At 43.0% G+C, this 16894-nt stretch overlaps 1 protein-coding gene across 4 annotated transcripts in view; it reads left to right on the top strand.

The window, feature by feature from the left end:
• The window catches only part of LOC134335797 (TOM1-like protein 2), a 34394-nt gene extending 17500 nt beyond the window's left edge, over positions 1 to 16894 (top strand). Inside the window, exons 6-16 of one of the 4 annotated variants that reach the window (XM_063018384.1) lie at positions 658 to 822; positions 1441 to 1557; positions 2908 to 3041; positions 4405 to 4447; positions 6530 to 6686; positions 7518 to 7635; positions 7762 to 7837; positions 10684 to 10749; positions 12726 to 12785; positions 14755 to 14788; positions 14878 to 16894. In XM_063018384.1, the coding sequence (XP_062874454.1) occupies positions 658 to 822; positions 1441 to 1557; positions 2908 to 3041; positions 4405 to 4447; positions 6530 to 6686; positions 7518 to 7635; positions 7762 to 7837; positions 10684 to 10749; positions 12726 to 12785; positions 14755 to 14788; positions 14878 to 15026 (1119 nt within the window). In that variant the 3' untranslated portion in view covers positions 15027 to 16894. Of the gene's footprint in view, positions 1 to 657; positions 823 to 1440; positions 1558 to 2907; positions 3042 to 4404; positions 4448 to 6529; positions 6687 to 7517; positions 7636 to 7761; positions 7838 to 8555; positions 8889 to 10683; positions 10750 to 12725; positions 12786 to 14754; positions 14789 to 14877 lie in introns of those variants that run through there. The other 3 variants (XM_063018385.1, XM_063018386.1, XM_063018387.1) reach the window with 3 other exon arrangements.

Raw genomic sequence — 16894 nt, 5'->3', positions numbered from 1 at the left:
ATCTGTTACTCTTCATGCTTTTTTTCAATGGTCAGGACCCCCACAGGACCACCACAGAGTAGGTGATAGGTCATTCTCAGCACTGCAGTGACACTGACATGGTGGTGGTGTGTTAGTGTGTGTTGTGCCGGTATGAGTGAATAAGACACAGCAGCGCTGCTGGAGTTTGACACACCTCACTGTCCCTGCTGGACTGAGAATAGTCCACCAACCAAAAATATCCAGCCAACAGCGCCCCGTGGGCAGCGTCCTGTGACCACTGATGAAGGTCTAGAAGGTGACCAACTCAAACAGCAGCAATAGATGAGCGATCGTCTCTGACTTTACATCTACAAGGTGGACCAACTAGGTAGGAGTGTCTAATAGAGTGGACAGTGAGTGGACGCGGTTTTTAAAAAATGAACTTCAGTGCCCAGTCATACAAATGCTCTTCTGACTGAATGGGCAACAAATTCCCACAGACATACTTCAAAGTCTTGTGAAAAGCTTTCTCATAAGAGTGAAAAGATCACACAATCATTTGAGGTCACTCCGGCAAGCTCATGGTAACGTGTCTAAATACTTTCGGCCTTGATTTCAGCCTAGTGGTTTAACGTGATTTTACTACTGAACACTATAGGATTAATCATGTAATTGTTCCTCTTCTGAATATTTCAGGGTGTCCCAGAGGTGGATCCGGCCTCATACAAGTACAAAGTGCCTTCCCAGCCCAAACCAGAATCCCAAACACCTCAGAGGTCTGAAGCTGCTGGTCCCGCTGCTGAATGTAGCCCACCTCAGGTACCAGCAATGACGGGGCCCATAGCTCCAAACCCTGAACAGGTACGTTTACCAGATGAACCAAAATATTAGAACCACGCCTCGGAAATGTGCAAAACGATGCCTATTTCGGAACAGTTAGAGATTTATTTGATTGTAGTGCACGTGTTATCTCCAGTTCACCTCACTTGCACGTCTTTGGACTGTGGGAGGAAACCGGAGCTCCTGGAGGAGACCCACGCAGACACAGGGACACATGCAAACTCCACACAGGAAGGACCCGGACCGTTTGACCTGGGAATCAAACCCAGGACCTTCTTGCTGTGAGGCGACAGTGCTACCCACACCAGTCTCACACCAATCAAAGTGCCCCATGCTGTATACTACATACTCCTGTCCACCGTTGAAAGCACCTACAGTGTGCATGCAGGCAACAGAACTTGACTAGGCACAGTGGAAGTTGGTCAGCTGGTCCGTCCAGTCCCGCTTCCTCCAAGAGCATGTGTGTACTGTAGGATGATCAATCTGGCAACTGTAGAGTCCATGTTTAGACAGGTCATAAGAAGCGTGGTCCTAATGTTTTGTTCATCTGTAAAAGCTTAACAGTTGTTTTAATAAATTACATGAAGTTTAATAAAGTTTTTCTACTGTGTTTGTGATATTTTTTTTAATATATATAAGATCGCCAGGCTGAGAAGTGAGCTGGACATCGTGCGCGGGAACTGTAAAGTGATGTCAGAGATGCTAACAGAGATGGTGCCAGGGCAAGAAGATGCCTCCGACCTTGAACTCCTGCAGGTCCTAAATCCCTTTGATTTTCCTCATAGTCACACACCAACATTTAAATGCATGTGCTTATAATTGGGTTAGGGGTCAATTATAATTAAAAGATTTTGTCCAGACACTCGGCTGACCTAGCAGCCTATTATGCTAGCCCAGAACTGCTGGGATCTAGGTTTGAATATCAGTCATGCTCTTGGCCGGCTGAGCATCTGCATAGACATGATTGGCTATGTCAGAGAGGTGGATGGCTGAAGCCCTGTTCGGGACATTCTTGCTATGAGCTCCAGGGTTTCAGGTGAAGCCTGACCTGCTGTGAGTCCACCCACTGCAGGTTCACAAGGCTTTGGAAGTATTTAGTGTGTGTGTTTTTTCCCCCCCTTTTTCTCCCCCTTTAGCGCATCCAATTGTTCAATTTGCATCGTGCTTCCTCTCTGCCCATGCCGAACCCTGCCCTGACCGAGGAGATCGAAGCTAACCCATATCCCCTCCGAAACATGGGCAGAAGCCGGATGCATTTTTGCCACCCACACATTGATGAGTGTGGCGCCACCTAGCGTTGCATGCGGAGAGACACACCCTAAGGGCACTCTTCCTTATCTCTGTGCAGGCGCCTCTGATCAGCCGGCAGAGGTCGTAATCGCATTCTGACAGAGAGAGACCCACATCCGGTTCTTTGTCCCACCCCCCAACTGAGCAACCGGCCAATCGTTGCTCATACAGCCACTCAGCTTCGAACCGGTAAGGCAGAGCTGGATTTGATACGATGTACTCAGAATCCAGCTCTGGTTGCAGCGTGTGTTTTTACCGCTGCGCCACCTGAGCGGCTTATTTAGTGTGTCCTTATCAATTATTACCCCAAGTAGGTTTATGTGCAAAACCCTGTATGGACTGGTGCTCTGTCATGGGTTTATTCCTGCTTTGGACCCAGTGTTGCCGCAGCCGACTATTGTGCTAGCCCACAACTGCTGGGATCTGGGTTTAAATCTCAGTGCTCCTGGCCAGCTGGGCGTCTACACAGACATAACTGGCTATGTCTGAGGGGGGGATGGCTGAATCCCTGGGTATTCCTTGCGTGTTTCCAGTGTTTCCAGCTGGTGCTGGAATTCCCCGAAATGCACGTTATGTAATGTAGTAACACACCCTGGACAGGACGCCAGTCCATCACGGGGCCTTGGTCGTTCACCCCCCCTTTCTCAGATGTAGCCTATCATGCCTGTGTGTAGACCGGGCGGTAGCACCGCAGGGGATTCGGCCCAGCATAATTTACCGCTGTGCTCCCTAAGTGCTTGTGATGAATATTGTGATTGTTATGAATGTTCTCATGGTAGAAATGAGAAGTGACATGCATGCGCTTTGTGTGAGCAGGAGCTGAACCGGACCTGCCGTGCCATGCAGCAGAGGACAGTCGAGCTCATCTCTCGCGTCTCCAACGAGGAGGTCACGGAGGAACTTTTGCATGTCAACGACGATCTAAACAACATCTTTCTACGCTACGACAGGTGAGTGGCAGCATCTTGGTTTGAGCTTGTATCATGCGATGACCCAAGTTCAGCCTTTACATTTAACTGACCTTTTGATTTAGGTTTAATGTTTATGAATTTTTCTGTGCTGAACTCAAAATGAGCTTTAGCTATTTTTTTTTTTTTTTTTTTTTTTTACCCCTTTTTCTCCCCTTTTTAGTGCATCCAATTGTTCAATTAGCATCGTGCTTCCTCTCTGTCTATGCCGAACCCTGCCCTGATGGAGGTGATTGAAGCTAACCCGTATCCCCTCCGAAACACGAGCAGCAGCCAGATGCATCTTTGCCACCCACACATTGACGAGTTTGGCGCCACCTAGCGTTGCATGCGGAGAGACACACCCTAAGGGCACCCTCTCCCATCTCTGTGTAAGCACTTCCAATCAGCCGGCAGAGAACGCAATCGCATTCTGACAGAGAGAGACCCACACCCACAGAGACCCATCATCACTGCTGAAGCTTTGATCTCAGTGGAACTACTGGCTTGGCCTGGCCAGACACGCAACATACAGAATTGACTACACATAAAATGACTAGATTAAGAGATAAAGGGGGAGAAATCCAGAAAAAGGGTGAATGTAATGTAGAAATCCTCCTTATCAAAATTATCGCAATTAAAACATCGAGCACCGGCCGCTCAGGTGGCGCAGCTGTAAAAACACACGCTGGAACCAGAGCTGGGATCTCGAATACATCGTATCGAGTCTCAGCGGCCACGTGAACAACGATTGGCCTTAAAAAAGCCGGATAGGGTTGCTCTCATAACTAATGCAATTACGACCTCTGCTGGCTGATTGATGGCGCCTGCACAGAGAAGGGAAAAGAGTGCTGTCAGGGTGTGTCTCTCCGTACACATTGCTGATCTGCACTGCGCTCGTCAAAGTGTAGGTGACAAGATGCATGTGACAAGATGCATACGGCATGCTGCCCACGTGTCAGAGCTTTGTGGGTTTGTTCTCCTCAATATATATATATATATATATATATATATATATATATATATATATATATATATATATATATATATATATATAAATATATAAAATATATAAAATATATAAAATATATAAACACATCGAGCACCAAATGGTTTGTTTTAAACCAAGCAAAGCAGAAAGAACTTAGCTGGAACCTGCATTGTATGTATCTGGACCAGGTACATATAGGCTTTTAGGCTTCATCTAAGAAAGCATTTAGGCTATATCTAAGAAGGCTTTAACATATTGACCCCCACTTTGACTTTTTAATAATAGAACCTTTTATTCAGCCACGATAATAGCCATAGCAGCTGACATGACGTTAAGTATCAAACAAACAAACAAAATCTGCTTTTGTTTTTACAGGTACGAGAGATATAGACAAGGCCGGAACACACAGAAGAACGGGGTGAGTTTGACCCTGCTGTACTTGTATGCAGTGGATTCAAAAACTATTCATACCCTTCATTATTTTATTTTTCGCACATTTTGTGTTGTGGATTTGATCTTTAATGGAATGAATGACCATTTTTACCCATCAATCTACACTTACTCAGCCATAATGATGAAGTAAGAGCTTGGTAGAGTTTTTTTTTAACCATGAATTCAAATCGTAATTGTTTCCCGGCCAGCCAAATGTATCTGTACGTAGAAACTTGACTGGCTGATAGCACTAGGCTGATATTCATACCCTGGATCCAAGCGGTAGTGGGCTTGTGCAGTGTACCTGAGCTTCCCTTTTTTTATTCTTATTATTTATTTATTTTTGCATTTATTTCCCAATTTTCCTCCCAATGTAGTCGTATCCAATTACCCGATTTCAATACTTTCCCTCTCTACTGATGTTGATCTCCACCCTGACTGAGGGCAGCCTCCCTCCTGAAAACACACGTGTGCAGTAGCCGACTGCATCTTTTCACCTGCGAGTTCATATGTGGATCAGCTTTGTGTACAGAGAGACACACACTTATCCTCATTATCCTTCGCCTCTGTGCAGGCGCCTTCAATCAGTTATGAGGAATCCCCCTCCAGCACTCCCCTTGAACGACAGCCAATCGCTGTTTGTCTAGGCGCCCAGCCTGCCGGATGGCTTATTACTGTTTTTATTACAGCCGTTAAGACACTAAATTATTATTATTATTATATTTGCCGTTATTTCTGTATAGATTATTTCTCATCTCTCTTACCCTCCTGGGGTTTTTCTGTTGCATGCTGACGTTCCGATTCTTCTTTTTGTTTGTTTGTTCATATTGTGTGCAATGGCTAGCTGCAGAAGGCAAGTATAGTACATTTCCAGAATCTCTAATAAATACGGACGAAGGGTGAAGGTGGGAGAAGTTAAACCATGGTCACTTTGTGTTTCAGCCTGACTCTGTTGTAATCTGACCCAGTGACATGTTTTAACTTTAAACTAGAGATGGACCGATCAGGGTTTTTGGCACCGATTCCGATCTCCGATCTCCTTTCAGGGACATCGGCCGATAGCCGATTCCGATCGGGGGGGGGGATTAGCAGTAAATAAACTTAAAAAGAGCCTCACAGTAAAGATAAACCGGAGCAGCGCGCGCGCGCGTGTGTGTGTGTGTTTGTGCCTTTAGAAGATACGCTTTGTTCACAGTATCGCTATAAGTGATTCATTGATTCATGAGTTGATTCGTTTTTATGTGAAGCGTAAGTTTCTCTTCTCGGTTATCTCTCCGTGTTTACTGTTATTAATTAAATGTCGTGGTTTTAAATAAACACCAGCTACTACAGAACATTTTGTGTGACTCTCTTACATTAAAAAGCTTCATTAAACTGCTATTACCACAGATCTGTAACCGAGTCAGACTCGTTCCGTCTAAGGAGCTAAAAGTTTTCTAAAAGTTCAGCAGATGATCCTGAACTAACGAATTTGGTAATGAATAAACTTTTGCCTCGGATTGGCTCTGTAACGTTTCTGTTCTCATCTACATCACAAGCAAGAACCGCTTACGATTTACCAAAGTGAACCAGGAGTTTATATAACGTGCTGATAGAATCGACTCAGATGTGACCGGGTTGAATTATCTTTTTAAAGTAAATATTACAATCAGCAAAATTACATCGTAAGAGCTTTCACGATGGTTTCTGTACGATTGTTGATGAATGGTGATGTGATGGTTGGTGCTTCGTAGCTCAAAGTCTGGATCAATCCACTGAGCTGTTAACTTAACATGGTCTTTATATATCACACGATCGGATCGGCTACTTTTAGGAAATATCGCCGATCGCCGATAGCATATTTTGATTCAAAATCGGCCGATACCGATTCGTAGCCGATCGATCGTCCCATCTCTACTTTAAACCTATTGTAGAAAACGCTAGAACTCTTGGTAGAAAACTTGGTAGAGTGGCACTACGACTCCTTTCCGGCCTTGTTTCTTAACATTTATGGTTTCCTACTGCGTAATGGTCATGTAGCCACTTTTGTTCTGCTTCTAGCAATGTCTAAGTGTGTGTATATTTTCAGGTTTTAAACGAAGCTACGGTGGAAGATAATCTAATAGATCTGGGCCCTGGATCCCCAGCTGTTGTCAGTCCTCGAGCCAGTGCTGCAGCCACACCTCCATCCTCCAGTGTGGCAAGTGCACCAGCGGCCTCACTCTCCACAAAGCTTGCAGGACTGAGTAAGACGTTTGCAATCATGCACACATACCACATCACGTATGACAAATAGGAGCCCGTATTACCAACAGGACCCCAGCGGTTTAGCTTTACTGTTGGAACGAGCTGTACGGTACAGTTGCCAGGGTTTGTTGAGACTCAAACGCATGTGGGCAAATTCACATAGGCACATAGACCCTTCCTAGTGGGTTCCAATATACGGTAAATTGTTCCCCCTTGTTTACTGGCTATATAGGGCGGCACAGTGGCTCAGTGGATAGCACTGTTGCCTCACAGCAAGAAGGTCTTGGGTTTAATTTCCAGGTGGAACAGTCTGGGTCCTTACTCTGACGAGTTTGCATGTTCTTCCCGTGTCTGTGTGGGTTTCCTCCGGGAGCTTAGGTTTCCTCTCACAGTCCAAAGACGTGCAAGTGAGGTGAATTGGAGATACAGAATTGTCCATGACTGTTTGACATTAAAACTTGAACTGATGAATCTTGTGTAACACACTGACAAGTGCACACTCCACCTTCATTGACCTAGTCAATCATGTCTGTTTAGAAGCCCGATCGGCTGATAGCACCTCTGAGATTCCTACCCTGGATCTCAGCAGTGCGTGACCCGACCGCCCTCATAATGCACCTTGCATGAGTCATCACAGTAATGCTACACATTAGCAATTGGGGGTTAAGGATCCTGCTCAAGGGTCCAACAGTGGCAACCTGGCAGTGGTGGGGTTTAAACCAGCAACCTTCTGAGCAGGATTACTAGTTCAGTACCTTAACTGCTAGGCTACAACTGCCCTTAAATAAGTCCTGACGCGCACATGCGAAAACCTCTTCTTGTTTGTGCAGATATGGAAACAAACGGCGTAAGCGGCACTTCACGCACCCTTCCCACCAACAACCCGAATGAGGACTTTGACATGTTCGCCCAGACCAGAGACAACTCCCTTGCAGACCAGCGCAAAAAGTAAGACCACTGAATGCAGTCACTGTACTACTGGTAACAAGGAGTTAACATTTTTAGATGGTTTCCATTGCTAGATGACAGCATATAATACAGACCATGCAAATGTTTCTCTCTTGCCTGTTTTAGTGTGAAATATGAAGACCCGCAGGCTCTGGGTGGTCTGGCCTCCGCTCTAGACATCCGACAACAGAACACTGCTGGGGTGAGTCCAGTTCTGCAAGCTGGAAAACGTACTTGCAGCTTTCTTTTTGACCTGCTGTCATGTAGTGAGGTCAAGAATACAATACCGGTCCCTGTTCCCCCCCCCCAGTTCATTAACAATCGGGAATTGGAAATGACTGGGGGGGATTTTGGACCTCTTATCTCATAAAGAACTACTAATTAAACTACTCATTAAGCTATATACACTCCAAGTCTTATCAGCTTTTATTCTCTTGTTCCAAGCCGTGTTGCTGTCTAGATAAAAATGCCAGGCTCATGCCAGGCTGACGTGGTCCTGCGGTTCAAAGTTGGAATTTATGATCAGCCCAATGCTCATAGTTACTTTTTATTTTTATTCCTCTGTTGATTCTGTTCTCTTTTAAAACCTGATGACTTTCAGTCTACACACCTCACATAACATTCCCCCATTTGCTCATTTGCTACAGTAGTTACATTCTCACTTTTCCTCTCTTCTTTAGTTTCCTGTTATTGCTTTTCTTTATTTATATCACTCCCTTTATTTCCTTTTTTTTCTATTTCTAATGTGTTGGTTTTTCTTCCCTCTCTTACATGACTCGGTTATTCCTCCTCTTGCCTTTTTATTTGATTTCACAACTTTTCCCCCTCTTTTTCTTTTGCTTTTAATGCTTATTTGTATTTATTTCTCTTCCTTTTTATTTAATGCTTTATTTTTCTTGTCGTTCTTTTTTTTTCTTTAGTCTAGTCGTGTCCAATTACCCTGGGTGTGTTCGAAAAGCTAGTGTGCTGTCTACATAGGCAGCATTTTACGTCATCCTGTGCGCGCTCCCGAGAAGGAGGCTGTTCGAAATCCTAGATGCCTTAAAATCCTCACTACTGAGGCATCTTATTATTTCAATGTTATTTTGGCTCAAGAACGAGTGAGCATGGAACGCTGACTTAGTGATCAAGACGATCCCAGCATTCATGGCTGACGGGGCGGAGAAACGAATGGAGTTATTTTCAAACGTAAATAAAATATTACTGATTTTTAACTTGTATAAACTTGTACCGAGTGTTTTTATTTGCAAGTTCGGGCTTCTCAGGAAATTTAACCGTTATCGGTACATGAAGGGAGATGTTATTGACGTTAGCGTGCTATGCTACCTCAGTTTATTGGTTTTAATGGCGAGATGCTAAATGCTAAACGCGAAATGCTAAACCCGATGGAATCGCTATCTAAGTAGTGCGTTCGAATAACCTGCCTTATAAGTTACTAACTTATTAGAATCCTCTCTACTAAGTCAGCTGCCTATGTAGACAGTAAGACAGCAAGGCAGCTCCCTAGGTTTTCGAACACACCCCCTGATTGCGTCCTCTATACTGATTCGACCCTTCACCGCTGACTGAGGACGCCTCTCAACTGACATACGCCCCCTCCGGCACATACAGTCAGTACAGACTGCATTTTTCACCCGCACCAGTCGAGTTCATATACTTGACGGGCACTGTGCACGGAGGGCCACACCCCCATCAGCATTATTTCTCAGCCCTGTGCAGGCGCCATCAGTCAGCCAGCAGGGGCCGCGGTCGCACCAGTTATGAGGACCTATGATCCGACTTTCTTACCCCTAAGAACAACAGCCGATCGTTGTTGTACTGCCGCCCAGCCTAGTCGGAGAGATGAGGTTCGATACGATGTATTCGAAACCCCCAACTCTGGTGAGCTAGCGTACTTGACTGCTGCGCCACCTGAGCGGCTATGTCGTTCCTTTTTTTTGTACGTCTTTTGTTCCGTTTTGCTCCTCTTCTTACTTGCTTTCATTCTTTTATCAGTGTTTGGGTCATTCCTACAATTCGGTGCCTTTTTTGTCCCCAGTACTGATCATTGTATTTATTAAGTACATTTTAAACAATACAATTTCTAAACATACTGAACATTACTGAATTACTGAAATAATTAACACTTTCAAATACGAAACACAATGTTTTCTACCCCCCCCCCCCCCCCCCCCCCCAAATAAAATTACTGTATACATTTTACAGTGTTTTTATCTCTTAGATACCAGAGGTTTTCCCATGTCCCCATCACTGTACATTCTGATTTAGTGATGGATACATGAGGTTTAATCATGAAAATATCTCAGTCTTTCAATACTGTTTAAAAGGTTTGCTTAAGTCCCTTTATTTATGAGTTTATCTTATTGCTGTTTATAATGGTTTTTCACACGTCCCTCAAGTTGCCGTCCACCCTGTTATCTCTTACTACTGTCTCTTAAAAAGAAAAACTTTTTTTACATACTGACATCATTTCCTGGAGCTCACATGGTCTTTTTGGAGAGAAAACAACTGTGGAAGATGAGTGGCTTATTAAACTCCTCATTTTAATGTTGTTTTTTCCACATTTTATCCTAAAAGTCTTATATGGTCAATCATAACATGTCCACCCTGTTATGGGATATATGAGAAAAAGCAACACGATTTGATCATTTTAAAAATAATCATACTAAAAAGCAGAGAATTCACTTTTATGCTAGCATGGTTTTGCTCACTCGCTATCTAATGGCTAATTTTATGTCAGAATGTCCACCCTGTTATGGTCCACCGTTACAACATAATACGTAACAGAGTGGACGTCACAGTGTATATGAGGTGCATGTGTAATTGAGCTTGACCAATATTAGTTTGGAAAAGTATAACTTGTCCTTTATTAAAACAGTGTTTCATTTTCAAAACGTTTTAAGGTCCAAAAGGCACCCAATCCATTCCTCCCCTTTTTATTATTATTATTATTATTATTGTTTCTTTCCCCTGTTTCTCTCTGTGTGTATGGGATGTGGGTTTGGTTTCTGCTTCGTGTGTGTAAGGTGTTCTTTGTTGTTGATTTAGCCTAGTGTAAGGGGTGACAACGCAGGGTTGGAACCCATAGACAGCTGGCTCATTACCCAAGGAATGGTGAGGACTTCACCAGTAGCTTCTCCTGAGTTTCCTCCCAGTGTCACCCCCACGTCCGTCCACTCCATCAACCCTTCCCCGCTACCATTAGCACTGCTAAAACAGTCCACTCCACACAGTAAAAGGGAGAGCGCGCTTTGGTCCTGGAAATCGCCAAATTTTAGGCAGCATAGAAATGTATAGAAATGCACACATAATAGATCTATAATTAATGATTTGTTTTATTATTCTTCACAAGTCTGAGCTTTTAAGCAAATCTGAGCTTCAGGATCTGCTGCTTTCTTTCAGGCCATTTTCTTCACTCTGTCCCTTTTACTGTGGACCACTCCATCCTCCTTTGTCTTTTCTGCATTGTTTAACTGCTGGAATAAAAAAAAAACCCTGGTGTGAAATGTTCTAACAAATCAACTAGTCTGGTTTTGGTTATAGATTAACTAAAAAAGCCAGCGCTTGTTCATAGATGTTTCTAGAACCTGGTGCAAAGTTGGAATTGCTTATGTATGCTTTACCCAGATAGAAGCATAATACAGTTTAGAATACTCCTCCAAAAAAAGATGGATTTTTAACTCTAAAGCAATACCCAGCTCTGCGGCAATGATTAAAGTTAAAGTCTTTATCATAATATTTTAGAGTACCTTGATGTCGTTGCTCAGGTGGCGCAGCGGTAAAGTACGCTAGCTCACCAGAGTTGGGGTTTCGAATACATCGTATCGAACCTCAGCTCTGCCTCTCCGACTGGGCTGGGCGGCAGTATGAACAACGATTGGCTGTTGTTCAGGGTTGGAGGTTAAGAAAGTCGGATCATGGGTCCTCATAACTGGTGCGACTGCGGCCCCTGCTGGCTGACTGATGGCGCCTGCACAGGGCTGAGGAACAATGCTGATGGGGGTGTGGCCCTCCGTACACAGTGCCTGTCAAGTATATGAACTCGACTCGTGCGGGTGAAAAATGCAGTCTGTACTGACTGTACGGGCCGGAGAAGGGTCGAATCAGCGGTGAAGGGTCGAATCAGTATAGAGGACGCATTCAGGGTAATTGGACAAGACTAGACTGGGGGATAAAAATTGGGGGGAGAAAGAGGGGAAAAATATATATATCCAATTTTATCCAACCATGAACGGCTCCAAACTTTTGAAACTGAATTCATTTAGGCGCAACAACACCAATTTGTATCACTGCATGGTGGAACCTCAATTTAACAGACCTCCATTTAACAGACTTTGGATTTAACGGACAAAATCTGGAAAACCAAATGTTCAGTCCGATAGTTTAAAATTTTCGCAAGAAGCGTACCAAGACCAGTAGTTCAGTAATTGTCCACTAGCTAGTTCTAGTGCTTAGTTAGTCCCCACTATTTGATTATGCCAAAAAAAATTTATAAATAAATAAAATCAACATCTCCTCCACCACACAAGGTACATGAAATTTCTCCCCAGTAGTACAGTACACCAATTCTAATATTTATATACATGTTTTACATTACATATTTACATATCTATGTACGTTGTTTATCATATGTGCATGTTTTGCACTTTTGTGGACCTCAGTGCTGTGTTTTCGTATATTTTTGCACCCCCTAAAAAACAAAAAACAGTGCTCTCCCCTTTTAGTCCGTTAAATCGAGGTTCCTCCGTAGATCATCGTATCTTATTATATATTCCGACACTGCACATAAATAATCACACTAGTTACTTTAAAAGTCTCATTTAGTGTGATAGTAATTTTGACTAATATAATAGTACAGTTTAAACCTTTGTTTACTCTCACCGCATGCTGTACTGCAACATCCATGCTCTGTGTGTGTGTGTGTGGTTGAATCTTTGCCGAGTGTAATTTTGATTGCATGTCATTTTCCTTGCAGAGCTCTTTGTGATTTTATTGTTTGTTCTTTTGTTTTCTGTTCATTTTTTGGACGGGGTCTTTATTTGGTGGCTTTGCGCGGGGCCCTTTGGTTTGTCCATGGCTTTGCTCCATAGATTCCTGTACCGCAGTCCTCTGTCATGGATGACATTGAGGAGTGGCTCAGTGCTGATGTGGTGAGAATTCTTTACTTTGATATCTTTTTTTCTTTTTCTTTTTACCATCTTGCCGTGACATTGCATTCCACATTCATTTCATACAATCCAATAAATTGGAAGAGGATTTGGAGGCACCAGATTAATACATTAGGCTGGCTTGTGTTTCCGTATACATATACCTGCTGTACAAGACTAGTAACTGGGTAATGTCTCACCCAACAGAGTGAAACGTCATCTTACTTAGCTGGACTAGTTTTGTCTTTGGGTTGCCAAACACACTCTTGTGTATAAAGTGGTGCGTCCTTTGTCCATTGTCTTTAATGGAAGGGGGATAAACATGTGCATGCCTGTATTAAAAGTGTATCTGTAATATGTATGTGCATTAATGTCGGTAGCATTTTAAGTCCCAGGGAATGTTATTATTTTAATATACATTTTGGGTCACATCCTAAAATTGTTACACAGATTGAAAAGAATCAAACATCTGCCAGTTCCTATCTTGGCAGATTTTGAATCATGCAGGTTCAAAATATGAATCATGCCCCCTTTCCGTGACTCAATACCTTGCAGTACGATACACTTTTATCCAACGTGACTTACAATAACCTTTCTCAGGGACCCAACAGTGGCAGATTAGTGGTGATGAGACTTAAACAACCAACTGTCACTCTTGGTAAAGTGAAACGTCATCATATTTAGCTGGACTGTATTGTCTGTGGGTTGCCAAACACACTCTTGTGTATAAAGTGGTGCGTCCTTTGTCCATTGTCTTTAATGGAAGGGGAACAAACATGTGCATGCCTGTATTAAAAGTGTATTTGTAATGTGTATGTGTTTTAAGGTGGGTAGCATTTAAAGTCCCAGGGAATTTTATTATTTTAATATATATTTTATGACTATTAATAGACATTTTATTACTATTAATAGACATTTTATTGTTATTATTATACATTTTATTAATAAACATTTTAATAGACATATTAATAGAAATTTTTGGGTCAAATTTCCCATTTCCAGTTCCTGTTTTGGCAGATTTGGAATTGTGCAGGTTCAAATTATGAATCATGCCCCCTTTCTATGACTCGATACCCTACAGTACAATACAAGTTATTTGTATATATAGCATTAAGCAGATGCTTTTATCCAAAGGGACTTACAATAGCCTTTCTCAGGGGCTCAATGGTGGCAGCTTGGTGGTGGTGAGACCTAAACAAGCAACTGTCGCTCTTGGTACAGTGAAACGTCATCATATTTAGCTGGACTGTATTGTCTGTGGGTTGCCAAACACACTATTATGTATGAAGTGGAGCATCCAAAAGGGGAATAAACATGTGCATGCCTGAATTAAAAGTGTATCTGTATTGTGTATGTGCATTAAGGTTGGTAGCATTTAAAGTCCCAGGGAATTTTATTATTTAATAGATACTATTAATAGACATTTTATTATTATTATTATTATACATTTTATTAATAAACATATTAATACACATATTAATAGACATTTTTGGGTCATATTTCCAATTTACAGTTCCTGTTTTGGCAGATTTGGAATTGTTCCGGTTAAAAATATGATTCATGCCCCCTTTCTGTGACTCGATACCTTACAGTACAATACAAGTTATTTGCATTTATAGAGTTCAGCAGACGCTTTTATCCAAAGGGACTTACAATAGCCTTTCAATAGCCAACAGTGGCAGATTGGTGGTGGTCTAGTAACCTTTTGATTACTGGTCCACTACCTTAGCCACTATTGCACAAGGGTACCTAAACAGAGGCATTAACAATGTTCCATTTGTCCATCATGCCTGTTGAAATCTTAAATTTTTCTTGTTTTATGTTGATTAGTTAATTAGTAATTAGTAAATTAGTGAGAAATGCACGTGCATTTTGATATTCCCTGGGACTTTAGGTGGGTCTAGTCATTAGCTGAACTGTAAAGCATACATTAAATAAACATATATTTCCTTTCATGTTTCCTTCTGTACAGAAGGGCGATGCTGAGGAGGGAGTCACCAGTGAAGGTAAAAAAGGTCCTGCTATCAGAACGCTTACTTTAAATAACGTCGGTAGCCAGAAGATAATTGCTATTCTTTTGTTCTTCTTGTTCTAGAGTTTGACAAGTTCTTAGATGAGCGGGCGAAGGCTGCAGACACAGCGCTCCCGTTGCCTCCAAGAGGAGAACCCAACGTTCCCGCGAGCGCACCCAGCAGCAGCCGTAGGAAGGCAGAGCGGACTGAGGACAACCTCTTTGCTTTGTAGCACAGCGTGGAACGTGGGGGTGGGGGTGGGGGCTCCGTTCTGCTTAGTCACGTTCAGCGTTCCTAAGAATGCCTGCCACCTTCTCCATGCTGCTCTCTGTGTCTCTGTCGTCTCCTGACGCAGTGGAATTCTCAGTCCTCTTCTATTTCTCAGACCCCAGGCTGGAGCAAGGCTGCTGCTTCTCCAACCTGCAGAATTCCTGCACTTTTAGGCTCGACCCGGCTTTTGTCTTTGAGCATGGCGATGCCGGAGGGTTCACTTGTCAATAATCCAACCAGACGACAGAGATTCTTAGTTTTGTTAATATGCCAAGGTTGATACATGGGTGTTGGTTTATTGACAGAACAAGTAACATACTAAGCCTGTGGAGTCTTACTCACGTGCAAAGTATTTGCTTTTTTTAAATCCTGCATTTTCCATCTAGTTTACAAACTAATCTGTCCATTCCATAAATGAAGTGCTTCTTTCTGATTCTCCATTCCTGCCATTCGCTGAGTCCCTGTGGTCTGATCTTAATACGCCACTAAGAAAAAAGATGTATTCAAAATATACACTATATGGCTGAACGTTTGTGGGTACTCAACACCATAAGCATTAGCATTAAGATTTTTCCTAACTAGAACTAATAGGCAAACAATAAACCAAACCATAAAAACACCCTCCACCACACTTCGCATTTGGTGTAATTATAGCATTATACAGGCATCCATCGAAACCAGATGTATCTGTTGGTCTGCTAGATGCTGAACTGGGAACTGGGAACTGGGATGAGCACATCTCTAATTCTGTGTTGTGCTTTACACCACTACAGCCAATGATGAACCTCCTAAGAAACAGATCACAGCCAGACATTGCTTTATATTTATATATATATATATTATTTTATGCATTTTCTCCCCTTTTTTCTTCCTTTTAGCGCGTCCAATTGCCCGATTACGTCATGCTTCCTCTCCACCAATGCCGATCCCCGCTCTGACTGAGGAGAACAAAGCCGACCCATGCCCCCTCCGACACATAGGCAGCATGCCGTATGCATCTTATCACCTACACTTTGACCAGTGCAGTGCAGTGCAGCTTAACACTGTGTACGGAGAGACACACCCTGACAGCACTCTTTTCTCATCTCTGTGCAGGGTGCCATCAATTAGCCAGCAGAGGTCGCAATTGCATTAGCCACGAGAGAGAGACCCTATCCTGCGTAATCCCACCCATATCTGAACAACAGGCCAATCGTTTGTCCGTGTGGATGATCAGCCCAGACGGCAGGCAGAGCTGAGATTCGATACGATGTGTTCCAGCGTGTGTTTTTACCGCTGCGCCACCTGAACGGCCAGACATTGCTTTTAAAAGCAATTTGGAACTCAACTTTGGAGTCAAGGCTCATCAGGTGGTGTTCACGCTGCATATCTAAATGGTCCTGGGTTCGATCCTCATATTTCCTTACTGTCTTGTCGACTTTGTCCTTGGGGGAGTTCTCTGAGTACACTCCAAAGCCTTTCCTCCCACCTTGCAAAGACATACTGTTAGTTAGACTGGCTATACCAAATCGCCCCATTTGTGAGTAAGTAGTGCATGTTGCCCAGCGATTAGACAGGTATCCTGGCCAGGGAACGTTCAGGGTGCCCCACTAAATTGCGATCCAGATTTCAGGATTAATAAAGTAATGTCTTGTAGCATTCTTCGAGCTTACAATACAGGCACTTTTAGTCGACAAGAGCAGCTCTTTTGATGCAACTTTGATGAAACTCTGATGCAGTCGTAAGCATAGGTGTGACCACAATGGCCTGTCGGCATACATTTGTCCATATAGTGTATAATGAATAAACTCTAGACACTAGGGAACGGTTTACAAAAGGGAAAACCAAAAA

Source organism: Trichomycterus rosablanca, chromosome 22 (assembly GCF_030014385.1).
Source record: "Trichomycterus rosablanca isolate fTriRos1 chromosome 22, fTriRos1.hap1, whole genome shotgun sequence".
Taxonomy (NCBI): domain Eukaryota; kingdom Metazoa; phylum Chordata; class Actinopteri; order Siluriformes; family Trichomycteridae; genus Trichomycterus; species Trichomycterus rosablanca.
Note: the sequence above shows the minus strand (reverse complement) of the source record. Positions and strands in the feature narration are given on the sequence as shown.